At 51.3% G+C, this 13,338-nt stretch overlaps 2 protein-coding genes across 2 annotated transcripts; both read right to left on the bottom strand.

Moving 5' to 3' along the window:
* Window positions 1-1,739: 1,739 nt before the first annotated feature.
* On the bottom strand, window positions 1,740-4,111 carry LOC127475022 (solute carrier family 35 member F4-like). The gene is made up of 3 exons (XM_051796324.1): window positions 4,087-4,111; window positions 3,773-3,862; window positions 1,740-2,209 (listed from the first exon to the last, which is right to left on the bottom strand). The coding sequence occupies exons 1-3, from the start codon at window positions 4,109-4,111 to the stop codon at window positions 1,968-1,970; spliced, it is 357 nt and encodes a 118-aa protein (XP_051652284.1). The 3' UTR covers window positions 1,740-1,967.
* A 1,117-nt stretch (window positions 4,112-5,228) lies between these two features.
* Window positions 5,229-8,158, bottom strand: LOC127475021 (B-cell antigen receptor complex-associated protein alpha chain-like). The gene is made up of 5 exons (XM_051796323.1): window positions 7,862-8,158; window positions 7,729-7,777; window positions 6,988-7,106; window positions 5,600-5,668; window positions 5,229-5,496 (listed from the first exon to the last, which is right to left on the bottom strand). The coding sequence occupies exons 1-5, from the start codon at window positions 8,156-8,158 to the stop codon at window positions 5,386-5,388; spliced, it is 645 nt and encodes a 214-aa protein (XP_051652283.1). The 3' UTR covers window positions 5,229-5,385.
* Window positions 8,159-13,338: the final 5,180 nt, after the last annotated feature.

The following is a 13,338-nucleotide window of genomic DNA, read 5'->3' as shown; positions in this document are numbered from 1 at the left end:
AATAGAATAATTCTGGTAAGGGATAAAAGCCCTCAAGGAACAAAAGTTCCCTCAGTCTTCCAAAAGCACCCCAAACAAGGGAGGATATTGCAAAAACACTGATCCTTCCTCTGCTGCAGGGAGCTAACTGGCCAGGAAAGCTTTGAAGGGCTCAAAAATACAAAGCCAAATCTGTATTGGATGATTTGGAGTTGAGAGAGTGAGTGCTCCAGCCTTTCTAAGGCCTTCCCACTCATCCTAGGGACACTCCGGTGGGTGCTTTCAAGTTCAGTGACGTTCCTGAAGGATCCAGTCCTGTGCCTGAAGATGCTTCTATGAGTCTGCTTGCCAAAAGTCCTCATCAGTGCATACTGAATGAAAGTTTTGTTTTTCCCGTGTGTTCAGTTTGGCAGGAGCTAAAATTTCAGTAAAACACATCCCCTAATCTAGTAATGTAAATGAATATATCAACTCCAAAACCAACTTGAGGTAGTGTCCAAGCTGCCATATGTTGTGTGCTCTCAGCCCATCGGTGTTTTACCATCAGTATCTCCTGTTCCATAGACTTCACTTTTTTAGGATATTTTTCTATGTCTAGCTCCTTTCAAAAGCAGCAGACAAGGAGCTGTAAAAGTGTACCCAAACCTTACACTTCTGGGTTTAATGCACAGGTAGCAGTTGGTTTGGGTTGGTTTCTACAGCCCTAATTCTTCAGTCATGTGATAAAGGAGCCCAGCTGTGGGTTTTTTAAATATACACAAGTATTTTATCAGCTCTGCTCGTTGCAAGGAACAGTTTGGACATGGACGTTAAAGGATAAAATAAAGACCTCAAAGGGAAGAATAAAATCTAAAAGTGCCTTTGTTACTATTTACATGACTATTTTTTCCTGGCAGAAACATTATTGATATAAAAAAAAATACCCACAAGCAAAAAAACTCCTTCTAGCTGCTAAGTAAACTTACAAACTGTGGGCAGTAGAGCCAGCAGAGTTCAGCAACCTGTGATACTTTCCAGTTGTTTCTATTATCCCTTTAAAAATAAAAAAGAAAAGGGAAAAAAATGCTTGTCTGCATATCAAGTGCTCTCAAATAAAGACAGTCTTGCATGGTCAGTCCTAGGAATGCTGTAAACCAGCCTAAATTACACAGCAATAGGCTTAGGGAAGAGACTGGAAGGTTGTTTGATTTGTTTTGGCTTTTGAAAGACTTTTCCACAGTGGAGGTTAAGAAAAATATTGGTTTGTCCCAAAGCCCTAGAAAATAGGAACTGAAAATAGGAATTTCCCAAGGACACTGGCAATCTGGGGTGTTCCATGTCTCCTGAGAAGCTTGTCGTGCAGCTGGGAGTGCAGCTTTTCTGGGGGAAAAAGAGATGAATAAAATCATTTTTGGCTTTTCCAAATCCCAGCACCAATTCTAGAAGGGTGGTGTTAGAAAGAGGCACAGCTCAGCATGGTTTGGGATGGAGGCTTCATGTTTTGCTGATATTTTCTGATAATAATTCCAAATGCAAACGAGAACATCAGGGTCTTTCACAAATGAATTCTCAAAAATGCCAGGAGAGGTTTGAAATGGTTTTCCAAACCTAGTACCTTGCTGAAAGGTCACCTTATTGAAGGCAAGTCGAGATGTTCAATTCTGAGATTTGGCTGGAAATATCCAAGATTTGTATCCTTGAGAATGCCTCTCAAGGCAAAAGCAAAAGGAGATAAATGGTGTAAACTTGATCCACATTTTAAACCCACCACTTCACTGAGACGCCAGCAGAAATGTCTTTTTTATTACAAAACATTTTATTGTAGTTATTTACACCCATTCCTCGATAAGTGTATAAATGTAAACATTTATTATAGATGTATTTCTCTTATCTTACAGTCCATCCCTTGTTCAGGTTAAATGTCATTTTTTTTTAAGCATACAGGTGGTGAGGGGATTTCAGCTGTATCCACAGAATATACACCTGCGTGCAGGGGAGGTCCCCCAGCCCTAAGCCAGTGGTACAGACACTGTCCCGTTAGCTCTGCTCCTGCTCCTCGTGTGTACGCTGGACTCTGGGATCTCGTCGGCGTGATCCTCACTCTTCTGCTCCTTCAGGCTGTTGATGAACCTCAGGGTTATCTCGTCCCATTCCTCGGGGAGCAGCATGAGCAGGAACCCGATGCAGATGATGATGGTGGCTCCCAACCTCACCACGCTGAAGATCATTTTGTGCTTCACCAGATCCACGGCTGCGGGGAAGGAAACAAGAACAACAGCAACAACATCAAACCAGCAGTGGGATGTGTCAACAAAACCAGGACAAATCAAGCTCTGTAGCTATTTTTTTAGTATTGGAAAGCAGGCATTACTTTATTACCTTGTTATTTCTATGCATTTATATACTTTAATAATAATCTATTACCATTATTATCAGGGTGCTTGTGGGGTCACTCCACCAGACACACACACCCACTTTCAATACTTTTCACTATTTTATGCATTTTTAGCAAACAAAGGAATTAATGCTCATTGGCTATAAATTTCATAATCCTCTTCATTAATTAGTATTCTATCTTCTATTGGTTATTGATTGCTCGCTTCACATGCTAATTAATCCGCATTTTCAGTCTTTTTGTTATCTTTTTCCCAGACAGAGAGAGTTTCAGCACAATTGCTGAATTGCCTTTGTTAGTTTTTTCCTTGTCTCTGATTTCCAACATATGGATGATGGCATCAGAGCAGCCTGGCACGTCTCTGTGACCCATGTGCTGCACTCTGGCTGTGACAGTGGCCATGCAGTTCTCAGATCTTCAGAGCGAGCAGCACCCTTAGTTCAGAGAACAGCTTTGACCTGATAGCACAGCACTGGAAGTGCCACATCTCTTCCATCCCTCACCACCTCATGCAGGCTCTGAGGAAGCCTTGTGGGATCCAAGCCTCAAGGTTTCCATGTGAAAGGGTCTATGAGGAGCAGCTGAGGGAGCTGGGGGGGCTCAGCCTGGAGAAAAGGAGGCTCAGGGTGACCTTCTCACTCTCTACAACTCCCTGAGAGGAGGTTGTAGACAGGTGGGTGTTTGCCTCTCAGGTAACAAGTGATAGAGCAAGTGGAAATGGCCTCAGGTTGGATATTAGGAAATATTTATTAATTGGAAGAATGGTTAAGGACTGGACCAGGCTCCTCAGGGAAGAGGTGGAGTCACCATCCCTGAAAGTGTTCAAGAAGTGAGTAGACGTGGCACTTCACTATATGGTTAACTGGCCATGGGCATATTTTGTTGAGGGTTTGACTTGGAGGTCCAACCTCCCATCTCCTTGGAGATTTTGAAGGTCTTTTCCAACCTTAATGAATCTATGATTCCATGATTTCTTCTCTGAGAGGGAAGGCACTTTATGGTAACTCTTTAACAGTTTGCACCAGCAGAATGTTTCCTTGGGCTGCACAGGCCAGGGACTGGGAGAGAGCAGCACGTGGGTCAGAGAGCTGGAGTCGGTGCCTCCCAGACCCACAACCAGCACCAAGAGGGCACCTGAGCCCTTGGGCAGCCTCCTTCAGGTACTGATTGTTCTGCAGCTCTGACCTGCATCCCCCTAAAAATAGATTTTTCTTTGAAAACATGCTCAAATCCCAGGAGCGGCGAGGCTGAGAGGGTGGGAGAGCAGAGGCAGAGGCTATTCAACAAGACAGGACTCTGGAATAAATTTCCACGTATACCCCCTGCCCTGGTGACAACAGATTTTGAGTATTTGGACAATAAACTGCTTGTGCTGTCTGTGTGCCCGTGGGGTTATTTTTCCACCACCAGCCGTGGTACCTGCATTTCCAGGGACGCTGAGCACTGTGCCGATGGAGATCAGGATGGGGTATGTGAGCAGGACACCAACGTTAACCTGGATATTGAAAGCTAGGGAAAAACAGAGCAAATCATGCATGATTACAGGAAAAACACTAGAGTGAGATATTTCTCTTCCACTTCACCCTACAAGTGTGATATCAGTATCCACACCACAATTACATAGTTGTCACAAAGTGAGTGATTTTGGTTTTTTTATTTAGGAGTGTGAAATGAGGGGAAGTTCTGACTGGTGTAATGGGAAGGGCTGGATGGCCTTTCACAAACTGTAATACCAAGGTTATCACACTCATATTTCATGGCTTTTCTCAAGCTTTAATCAGATACAAACAACCTGTTTTTGCTGCCAGAAACCTTCATTTGTTCCCCTACCAGAAGGGTGGTGATCCCAGCTTGCCCTCTTGGCTGAGGCTGTGGTGTCCTTGTCTCAGTGGGACATTTCCCTGACAAAAGGCTGCAAACCCTCCACCTGGACCACACCCCAAAGGTGACAGCAGCAGGAACTCATACTCTAAAGGACATTAAACACAATTAGCTGATGAATTTAACTGCAAACTAAGCAGACTGGGGCAAGACCACAGCCTTGGTGCCACGTTGAAGACAAAATGAAATCTGACAGATTACAAATATTCAACACCTTAAATTTATGCATTAGTTTTGGTTTTTTTTTTTTACATGACAGCGTTACCAGCCAGCTACAATTTCCTTGGGAGATCAAAAGCAAGCTGCAGAAACTTCCAAAAATTTTCTTCTGGTCACTCAGTCCTGCTGCTGAGTGCCCTACATTAAAAGGAGCAAAGGCTCGCTCCTCCTTGTCTGCTCCGTCAGGTTGTTCCCTCATGGCTGGGGTTATACACTTTGGTAGATTGATGGGTGATAAATTAGCCCTGCTTTTTGTCCCTCAGGTGCTCACAGAGGAGCTGAAATTCTGGTTCAAGGTGCTCACAGAGCTCAGCTGTCAGCCCAACCACGTCTCAGGATGGGCTGTGTATCAGGCATTCTCTTTGCTTCCATTTGATAAACGTGTAGTGGAAACAGAAACCTCTTCAATTATGAAATAACAGAGACTTTACTAAAGGAAAGGATGTTGTTATATCTGGAAATTAAAACGCCCCCGGGTTGAATCCAACAGATACTGTGCCCGGCTGGAGAATGCCAATTTTGGCTCAGGAAGAGGGGGTGTTATGGAAGGGCTGTGTGAGCCTTGCCCAGCACCTGCAGCACCCACAGAAAGGTGCCCCAGCACTGGGGATCCATGTGTCAGCTTTTCATCCCTACTCTAGTTCCACACCAATTCCCCTGTCTCTGGAATAGCTTGACTGCTCTAAATCCCATTTCAAAGGGCTGTGTGTTCTCAGTGTCTTCCTGGCACAATCTGTGGGGTGTTTGTGCACTGACATGAGTAACTAACCCCCCAAAACCCACAGAACCCATCCAGCAGTGCAGCAGCTTTATTTTGGGGGGGGTCAGCACAGCCTTTTGTCACCAGAGCAGAGCATCGGGGGGGCCAAGCAGAGCCAGGGGGTCCCAAACCCCTTCCCGGTGGGTCCCACCCCCCTTTTTCGGGGGGTCCCTCAGGGCTTTTCCAGCTGGGAGTCGCCGGGGAGGGTCCTCACATCCTGGTAGGTGGGTTGGACCCCCCGGGAAATGTCCTCGTACATCGAACACTCGTCCAGGTGCAGCCCCTGAAAACGAGGAAAGGGGGGGATTCGGGTCGGTTGGGGGGGTTTAGGGGCTGATAGACCCCCCCAGCACGATTTTGGGGCGCGGGGGCCCCCAGAACGTCACCTCGTAGAGGTTTTCCTCCTCGCATGTGGTTTTTTCGGGGTGCAGCAGCTGCTCGTTGGCCCAGCGCTTCTATGGGGGGGGAACAGGGGGCACGGGGGGGTTTGGAGTGGCCAGGGGGGGTTTAGGGGTGGCCAGGGGGGAAAAAAGGGGGCACAGGGAATTTTTGGGGTGGCCAGGGGGGTTTTGAGGGGCACCAGGGGAGATTTAGGGGTGGTGGGGCGGGGAGGTTGGAAGTACAGGGGGGTTTTGGGGTGGCCGGGGGGGTTTTCTGGGGGCACCAGGGGGGATTTAGGGGTGGCCAGGGGGGGAAAAGAGGGCACAGGGGGGTTTTGGGGTGGCCGGGGGGTGTTTGGGGGGACTCCAGGGGGGTTTTGGGGTGGCCGGGTGGGGTTTGGAGGCACCAAGGAGGAATTAAGGGGTGACAGGGGAAAACTAGGGGTGGCCGGAGGGGGTTGGGGTGGCCAGGGGGGTTTTGGGGGGCACCAGGGGGATTTAGGGGTGGCCAGGGGGGTTTTGGGGGCACCAGGGGGATTTAGGGGTGGCCAGGGGGGGGTGGGTGTCTCTGGGGAGGACTGGGGGGATTTGGGGATGGCAGGAGGAGGTTGGGGGGAACTGGGGGGGATTTGGGGGGAACTGGGAGGTACGGGGGGCGTTGAAGGGGTTTTGGGGCATCCAGGGGGGAATTGGGGGTACCAGGGGGGGTTGGGGGGTTGGGGAGGATTGAGGTTACCCAGGGGGGGATTTTGGGGGACCCGGGGGGCAATTGGTGTCCCCAGGGTCTCAATTAATGTCCCCAATGTCTCAATTGGTGTCCCCAGTGTCCCATTTACGGGACCCAATGTCCCACCTGGTGTCCCCAGTGTCCCAGCTGGTGTCCCCAGTGTCCAAGTTGGTGTCCCCAATGTCCTAATTAGGTGTCCCCAGTGTCCCAGTTGGTGTCCCCAGTGTCCTATTTAGGGGTCCCAAAGTTCCAGTTGGTGTCCCCAGTGTCCCAACTGGGGGTCCCAGTGTCCAATTGGGGGTCCCAGTGACAGAACTGGGGGTCCCAGTGTCCCAGTTGGTGTCCCCCTGTCCCAGTTGTCCCAGTGTCCCAGTTGGGTGTCCCAGTGTCCCAGTTGGGTGTCCCAGTTGTCCCAGTGTCTCAGTTGGTGTCCCAGTGTCCTAGTTGGTGTCTCAGTGTCCCAGTTGGGTGTCCCAGTTGGTGTCCCAGTGTCCTAGTTGGTGTCTCAGTGTCCCAGTTGGGTGTCCCAGTTGGTGTCCCCCTGTCCCAGTTGTCCCAGTGTCCCAGTTGGTGTCCCAGTGTCCCAGTTGGGTGTCCCAGTTGGTGTCCCAGTGTCCCAGTTGGTGTCCCCCTGTCCCAGTTGTCCCAGTTTGTCCCAGTGTCCCACCCTGAGCAGCAGCAGCAGCCCCGGCCCGGCCGAGCAGAGCAGCAGCAGCACCCCCTGCGCCGTCAGGATCCGGTTCTTGGTGCTCTCCCTCAGCGCCAGGAACGGGGCGGGAACTGGCTCTGTGGGAACGGGACTGGGTAACTGGGAGGGACTGGGTTACACTGGGAGGGACTGGGTATACTGGGAGGGAGTGCAGGGCACTGGGTTATACTGGGAGGGCCTGGGCTATACTGGGAGGGCACTGGGTTATACTGGGAGGGACTGGAGGGCACTGGGTTATGCTGGGAGGGCACTGGGAGGGACTCAAGAGAGATACTGGGAGTGACTGGGACAGACTGGAGTGGGACTGGAGGGCACTGAGAAGGGCTCAAAGGGGTTACTGGGAATAACTGGGATGGACTGGGGGGCACTGCAGGGCACTGGGATGGACTGGGGGGGCTTGTGGTAGCACTAGGTTATACTGGGAGGGGACTGGGATGGACTGGGTTATACTGGGAGGGGACTAGGATGGACTGGGAAAGATCAGTGACTCAGATGAGACCCCCCAGCCCCCTCGATCCCCCCGAGACCCCCAGGACCCTCCCGAAGGTGCTGCAGGGCTGGGGGGCACTGGGATACCCTTGGAGGGGACTGGGATGGAGGGGGTTAAACCGGGAGGGACTGGGCTATACTGGTACCATGCTGGGGGCACCGGGAGGGGCCGAGTGACCCGGGTGAGACCCCCCCGCGCCCCCCACTCACCGAGGACCCTGACGAAGGTGCCGCAGCTCTGGGCCGTCTCCCCCCCGGACTCCACGCGGCAGAAGAAGAGCCCGGAGTCGTTGTGGGACAGTTTGGGGAAGGTCAGGGTGGAGCTTCCCCCCCCTTCCTGCACCGCCCGCTCCATCCGGCGGCCCCCCCGGGTGGCCACCACCTCCTGGGGCCAGGGGCAGCTCCGGGGGACCTCCCCAAGCCCGGGGGGACACGCCTGGAGCCAGGTCAGGGCGGTGTCGGGGGGGCCTCGGAAGTGGCACTCGAGGGTCAGGGGGGTCCCCACGGGCCCCTCGCGGGAGGGGGGCCCCCCCCCACCCGGAGCCACCCCCGGGGCGGGGCCGGGGAGCAGGAGGGGCTCGGGGGGCTCCCGGTGGTCACGGTCACGGGGGTCGGCGTCTCGGGGGGCTCCAGGGGTCATGCACGGGGCGCAGCCTTCGGGGGGGGTCTGGGAGCACTGGGAGCCTGCGGGGACAGAGGGGGGGTTAGGGGAGGTCACCAGTGCCCCCCAACCCCCATGGAGGGCGACTGACCCTGAGGGGGTCATTGGGGGTCCCTGTCCCTTCTGGGGGGGGTCTTTGGGAGTTCCCAGAACAGTGAGGGGTCTTTGGGGGTCCCCCAGACCCATCTGAAGGTCATTGGGCGCCCCCCAGCCCCTCCCAGTTCCCCCCCTTCCCCCTCCCAGTTTCGGTTCCCTGTCCCAGTTTGGGAACAGGAAATACTGGTTGGGGTGGCGGGGGACATTTTGACACAGGTGTGGGGGACAAAACCTGATGCTGAGACCCCCTGAGACCCCCCAGACCCAAACCCTGAGACCCCCAAACCCAAATGGAGACCTTGGGATCCCCGAGACCCCCAGATCCAAATCCTGAGCCCCTCGGACCCAAACTGAGCCCCCCTGACCCAAACTGAGCCCCCTAGACCCAAACCCTAAACCTCCCTGACCCAAACTGAGACCCCCAGACCCAAAACCTGAGATCCCCAGAGCCAAACTGAGACCCCCAGACCCAAATCCTGAGCCCCCCAGACCCAAAACCTGAGATCCCCAGAGCCAAACTGAGACCCCCAGACCCAAATCCTGAGCCCCCCAGACCCAAAAGCTGAGATCCCCAGACCCAAACTAAGACCCCCAGAACCAAGGCCCCCAGACCAAAACTGAGGCCTTGGGACCCCTGAGACTCCCAGACCCAAAGCCTGAGACCCCCTGACCCAAGCTGACACCCCAGAGACCACTCAGACCCAAACTGAGACCCCCCACACACCAAAACTGAGACCCCCAGACCCAAATCCTACCTGCGAGGAGCAGTGTTATAAGTGATCTAAAGAAATTTGCTGTTCAAATGAGAGAAAGAGTTAATAAAGCTATTATATTGTGTTAACTGCTTTGTTGGAATCACAAGTTAGAGTGTTATGCAATGCCTAACCACAAGTTCTGTAAGCTGCAAACTGATTAACCACAACGCAATGATGATTTAGCATATTGTACTTTGAAGCTGTTTGTTCTAAGCATATTAATGGGGAGCAATACGGAGGGGTCGGCCACGAGGAGTCCGGGCGATCAACCGTCATCCTGATGGAAGTTTCCAGAACCACGGCCTAATAGAGACTAATGACTTTAAAATTATTGGTGGACACCCCTCAGCAACGGAGATGGCCTGTGAAAGGAGGAACCAACCCAGAGTTGGCCCGCGAAGAGGGAACCAAGCAGGATGCAGCCCGTGAAATCTCCACCAATGGACTGATGACATGACTTTGGGGGGGAGGTGGAAAAGAAGGGTAAAATAAGTGCTGTTTTTGTTCCCCCTTGTGGACTGCGGCAGGAACAGGGGTTTCCTCTTGTCGCCCGGATAGCCGTTTTTGCTTGTTTGTGGCATTAAAAAATCTTTTATACCTTGCAACCTAAATTTATAGTCTTGTTACCTATCACAAGGTACAGTTGTTGGGGCAGCCTGGGCACTTCTTGGGCAGCAAAGTGCTTTCTGTGGTGGCACCTTTTGTCTGGCAGGAATCTTCATTTGTATTCAATTTTTCAAAAGGTGGGACCGGCCATTGCAGAGCAGGGCTGAAAAAAGGGAACAGCAGCTCTTTCCATAAAGAGCTTCGACTTTTCCCCTTCGGCTTCAGGTGTAGTTGGTGCAGCCTGGGCACTTCATGGGCAGCAGGAGCTTTCTGTGGGGGCAACTTTTGTCTGGCAGGAATCTTCACTTGGATTCAATTTTTCAGTAAGTGGGACCGGCCATTACAGTGCAGGGCTAAAATATGGGAACAGCAGCTCTTTCCACCAGGAAAAAATCTGGAAGCTTTGGCTTCAGGTGTAGTTTGTGCAGCCTGGGAACTTCTTGGGAAGGAAGAGTTTTTTGTGGCGGCACCTTTTGTCTGGCAGGAGTCTTCATTTAGAGTAAATTTTGCAGGAGGTGGGACGAGCCATTGTAGCAGGGCTGAAAAAAGGGAACAGCAGCTCTTTCCACCAGGAAAAAAAGTCTGGATCTTTTGGCGTCAGGTGCAGTTCTTGGGGCAGCCTGGGCACTTCTTGGGCATCAAGACCTTTCTGTGGTGGTACCTTTTGTCTGGCAGGAATCTTCATTTGCATTCAATTTTTTACAAGGTGGGACTGGCCATTGCAGAGCAGGGCTGAAAAAAGGGAACAGCAGCTCTTTCCACCAGGAAAAAAAGTCTGGATCCTTTGGTTCCAGGTGCAGTTGTTGGGGCAGCCTGGGTACTTCTTGGGCAGGAAATGTTTTCTGTAGTGGCACCTTTTGTCTGGCAGGAATCTTCAGTCGGATTCAATTTTCCAGGAGGTGGGACCGGCCATTGCAGCGCAGGACTGAAAAAAGGGAACAGCAGCTCTTTCCCTGAGGAAAAAAAGTCTGGATCCTTTGCCTACAGGTGTAGTTGTTGCAGCCTGGGAACTTCTTGGGATAGATGAATTTTCTGTGGTGGCACCTTTTTTCTGGCAGGAATCTTCAGTAGGATTCAGTTTTTAAAAAGGTGGGACCGGCCATTGCAGCGCAGGCCTGAAAAAAGGGAACAGCAGCTCTTTCCCTAAGGAAAAAAAGTCTGGATCCTTTGGCTTCAGGAGTAGTTGGTGGGGCAGCCTGGGCACTTCTTGGGCAGCAAGAGTTTTTTGTAGTGGCAAATTTTGTCTGGCAGGAATATTCATTTGGGTTAAATTTCTCAGGAGGTGGGACCGGCCATTGCAGCGCAGGGCAGAAAAAACGGAACAGCTGCTCTTTCCACCAGGAAAAAAAGTCTGGATCCTTTGGTTTTGAGGTGTAGTTGGTGGGGCAGCCTGGGCACTGCTTGGGCAGCAAGAGTTTTTTGTAGTGGCAAATTTTGTCTGGCAGGAATCTTCATTTGGATTAAATTTCTCAGGATGTGGGACCGACCACTGCAGCACAGGGCTGAAAAAAGGGAACAGCAGCTCTTTCCACCAGGAAAAAATTCTGGAAGCTTTGGCTTCAGGTGTAGTTGGTGGGGCAGCCTAAGAACTTCTTGGGCATCAAGACCTTTCTGTGGTGGCACCTTTTGTCTGGCAGGAATCTTCATCTCGAGTAAAGTTTTCTGGAAGTGGGAACGGCCATTGCAGCACAGGTCTGAAAAAAGGGAACAGCAGCTCTTTCCACCAGGAAAAAAAGTCTGGAAGCTTTGGCTTCAGGTGCAGTTCTTTCGGCAGCCTGGGCACTTCTTGGGCATCAAGACCTTTCTGTGGTGGCACCATTTGTCTGGCAGGAATCTTTATTTGGATTCAATTTTCCAGGAGGTGGGACCGGTCATTGTAGAACAGGTCTGAAAAAAGGGAACAGCAGCTCTTTCCACCAGGAAAAAAAGTCTGGATCCTTTGGCTTCAGGTGCAGTTCTTGGGGCAGCCTGGGCACTTCTTGGGCAGCAAAGACCTTTCTGTGGTAGCACCTTTTGTCTGGCAGGAATCTTCATTTGGATTCAATTTTCCAGGAGGTGTGACCGGCCATTGTAGAGCAGGTCTGAAAAAAGGGAACAGCAGCTCTTTCCACCAGGAAAAAATGTCTGGTACCTTTGGCTTTGAGGTGCAGATTTTGGGGCAGCCTGGGCACTTCTTGGGCACCAAAGACCTTTCTGTAGTGGCACCTTTTCTCTGGCAGGAATCTTCATTTGGATTCAATTTTCCAAGAGGTGGGACCGGTCATTGCAGCGCAGAGCTTAAAAAAGGGAACAGCAGCTCTTTCCCTTAGGAAAAAAAGTCTGGATCCTTTGCCTACAGGTGTAGTTGTTGCAGCCTGGGTACTTCTTGGGATAGATGAGTTTTTTGTGGTGGCACCTTTTTTCTGGCAGAAATCTTCAGTAGGATTCAGTTTTTAAAAAGGTGGGACTTGCCATTGCAGAGCAGGGCTGAAAAAAGGGAACAGCAGCTCTTTCCACCAGGAAAAAAAGTCTGGATCCTTTGGTTCCAGGTGCAGTTGTTGGGGCAGCCTGCGCACTTCTTGGGCAGGAAATGTTTTCTGTAGTGGCACCTTTTGTCTGGCAGGAATCTTCAGTCGGATTCAATTTTCCAGGAGGTGGGACCGGCCATTGCAGCGCAGGACTGAAAAAAGGGAACAGCAGCTCTTTCCCTGAGGAAAAAAAGTCTGGATCCTTTGGCTTTGAGGTGAAGTTGGTGGGGCAGCCTGGGCACTTCTTGGGATAGATGAATTTTCTGTGGTGGTACCTTTTTTCTGGCAGGAATCTTCAGTAGGATTCAGTTTTTAAAAAGGTGGGACCGGCTATTACAGCGCAGGCCTGAAAAAAGGGAACAGCAGCTCTTTCCCTAAGGAAAAAAAGTCTGGATCCTTTGGCTTCAGGAGTAGTTGGTGGGGCAGCCTGGGCACTTCTTGGGCAGCAAGAGTTTTTTGTAGTGGCAAATTTTGTCTGGCAGGAATATTCATTTGGGTTAAATTTCTCAGGAGGTGGGACCGACCACTGCAGCACAGGTCTGAAAAAAGGGAACAGCAGCTCTTTCCACCAGGAAAAAAAGTCTGGAAGCTTTGGCTTCAGGTGCAGTTCTTTCGGCAGCCTGGGCACTTCTTGGGCAGCAAAGACCTTTCTGTGGTGGCACCATTTGTCTGGCAGGAATCTTCATTTGGATTAAATTTTTCAGGAGGTGGGACCGGCCATTGTAGAGCAGGCCTGAAAAACGGGAACAGCAGCTCTTTCCACCAGGAAAAAAGCCTGGATCCTTTGGCTTTGAGGTGCAGTTGGTGGGGCAGCCTTGGCACTTCTTGGGATAGATGAGTTCTCTGTGGTGGCACCTTTTGTATGGCAGGAATCTTCAGTCGGATTCAATTTTCCAGGAGGTTGGACCGGCCATTGCAGCGCAGGGCTGAAAAAAGGGAACAGCAGCTCTTTCCACCAGGAAAAAATTCTGGAAGCTTTGGTTTCAGGTGTAGTTGGTGGGGCAGCCTGGGCACTTCTGGGGCATCAAGACCTTTCTGTGGTGGCACCTTTTGTCTGGCAGGAATCTTCATCTGGAGTAAAGTTTTCTGGAAGTGGGAACGGCCCTTGCAGCACAGGTCCGAAAATAGGGAACAGCAGCTCTTTCCCTAAGGAAAAAAAAGTCTGGAAGCTTTGGCTTCAGGTGCAGTTCTTTCG

This window comes from Manacus candei, unplaced genomic scaffold, assembly GCF_025592945.1.
Source record: "Manacus candei isolate 608988 ecotype Guabito, Panama unplaced genomic scaffold, ASM2559294v1 h1tg000045l, whole genome shotgun sequence".
Lineage (NCBI taxonomy): Eukaryota > Metazoa > Chordata > Aves > Passeriformes > Pipridae > Manacus > Manacus candei.
This window is presented reverse-complemented; position numbering and strand designations above follow the sequence as displayed.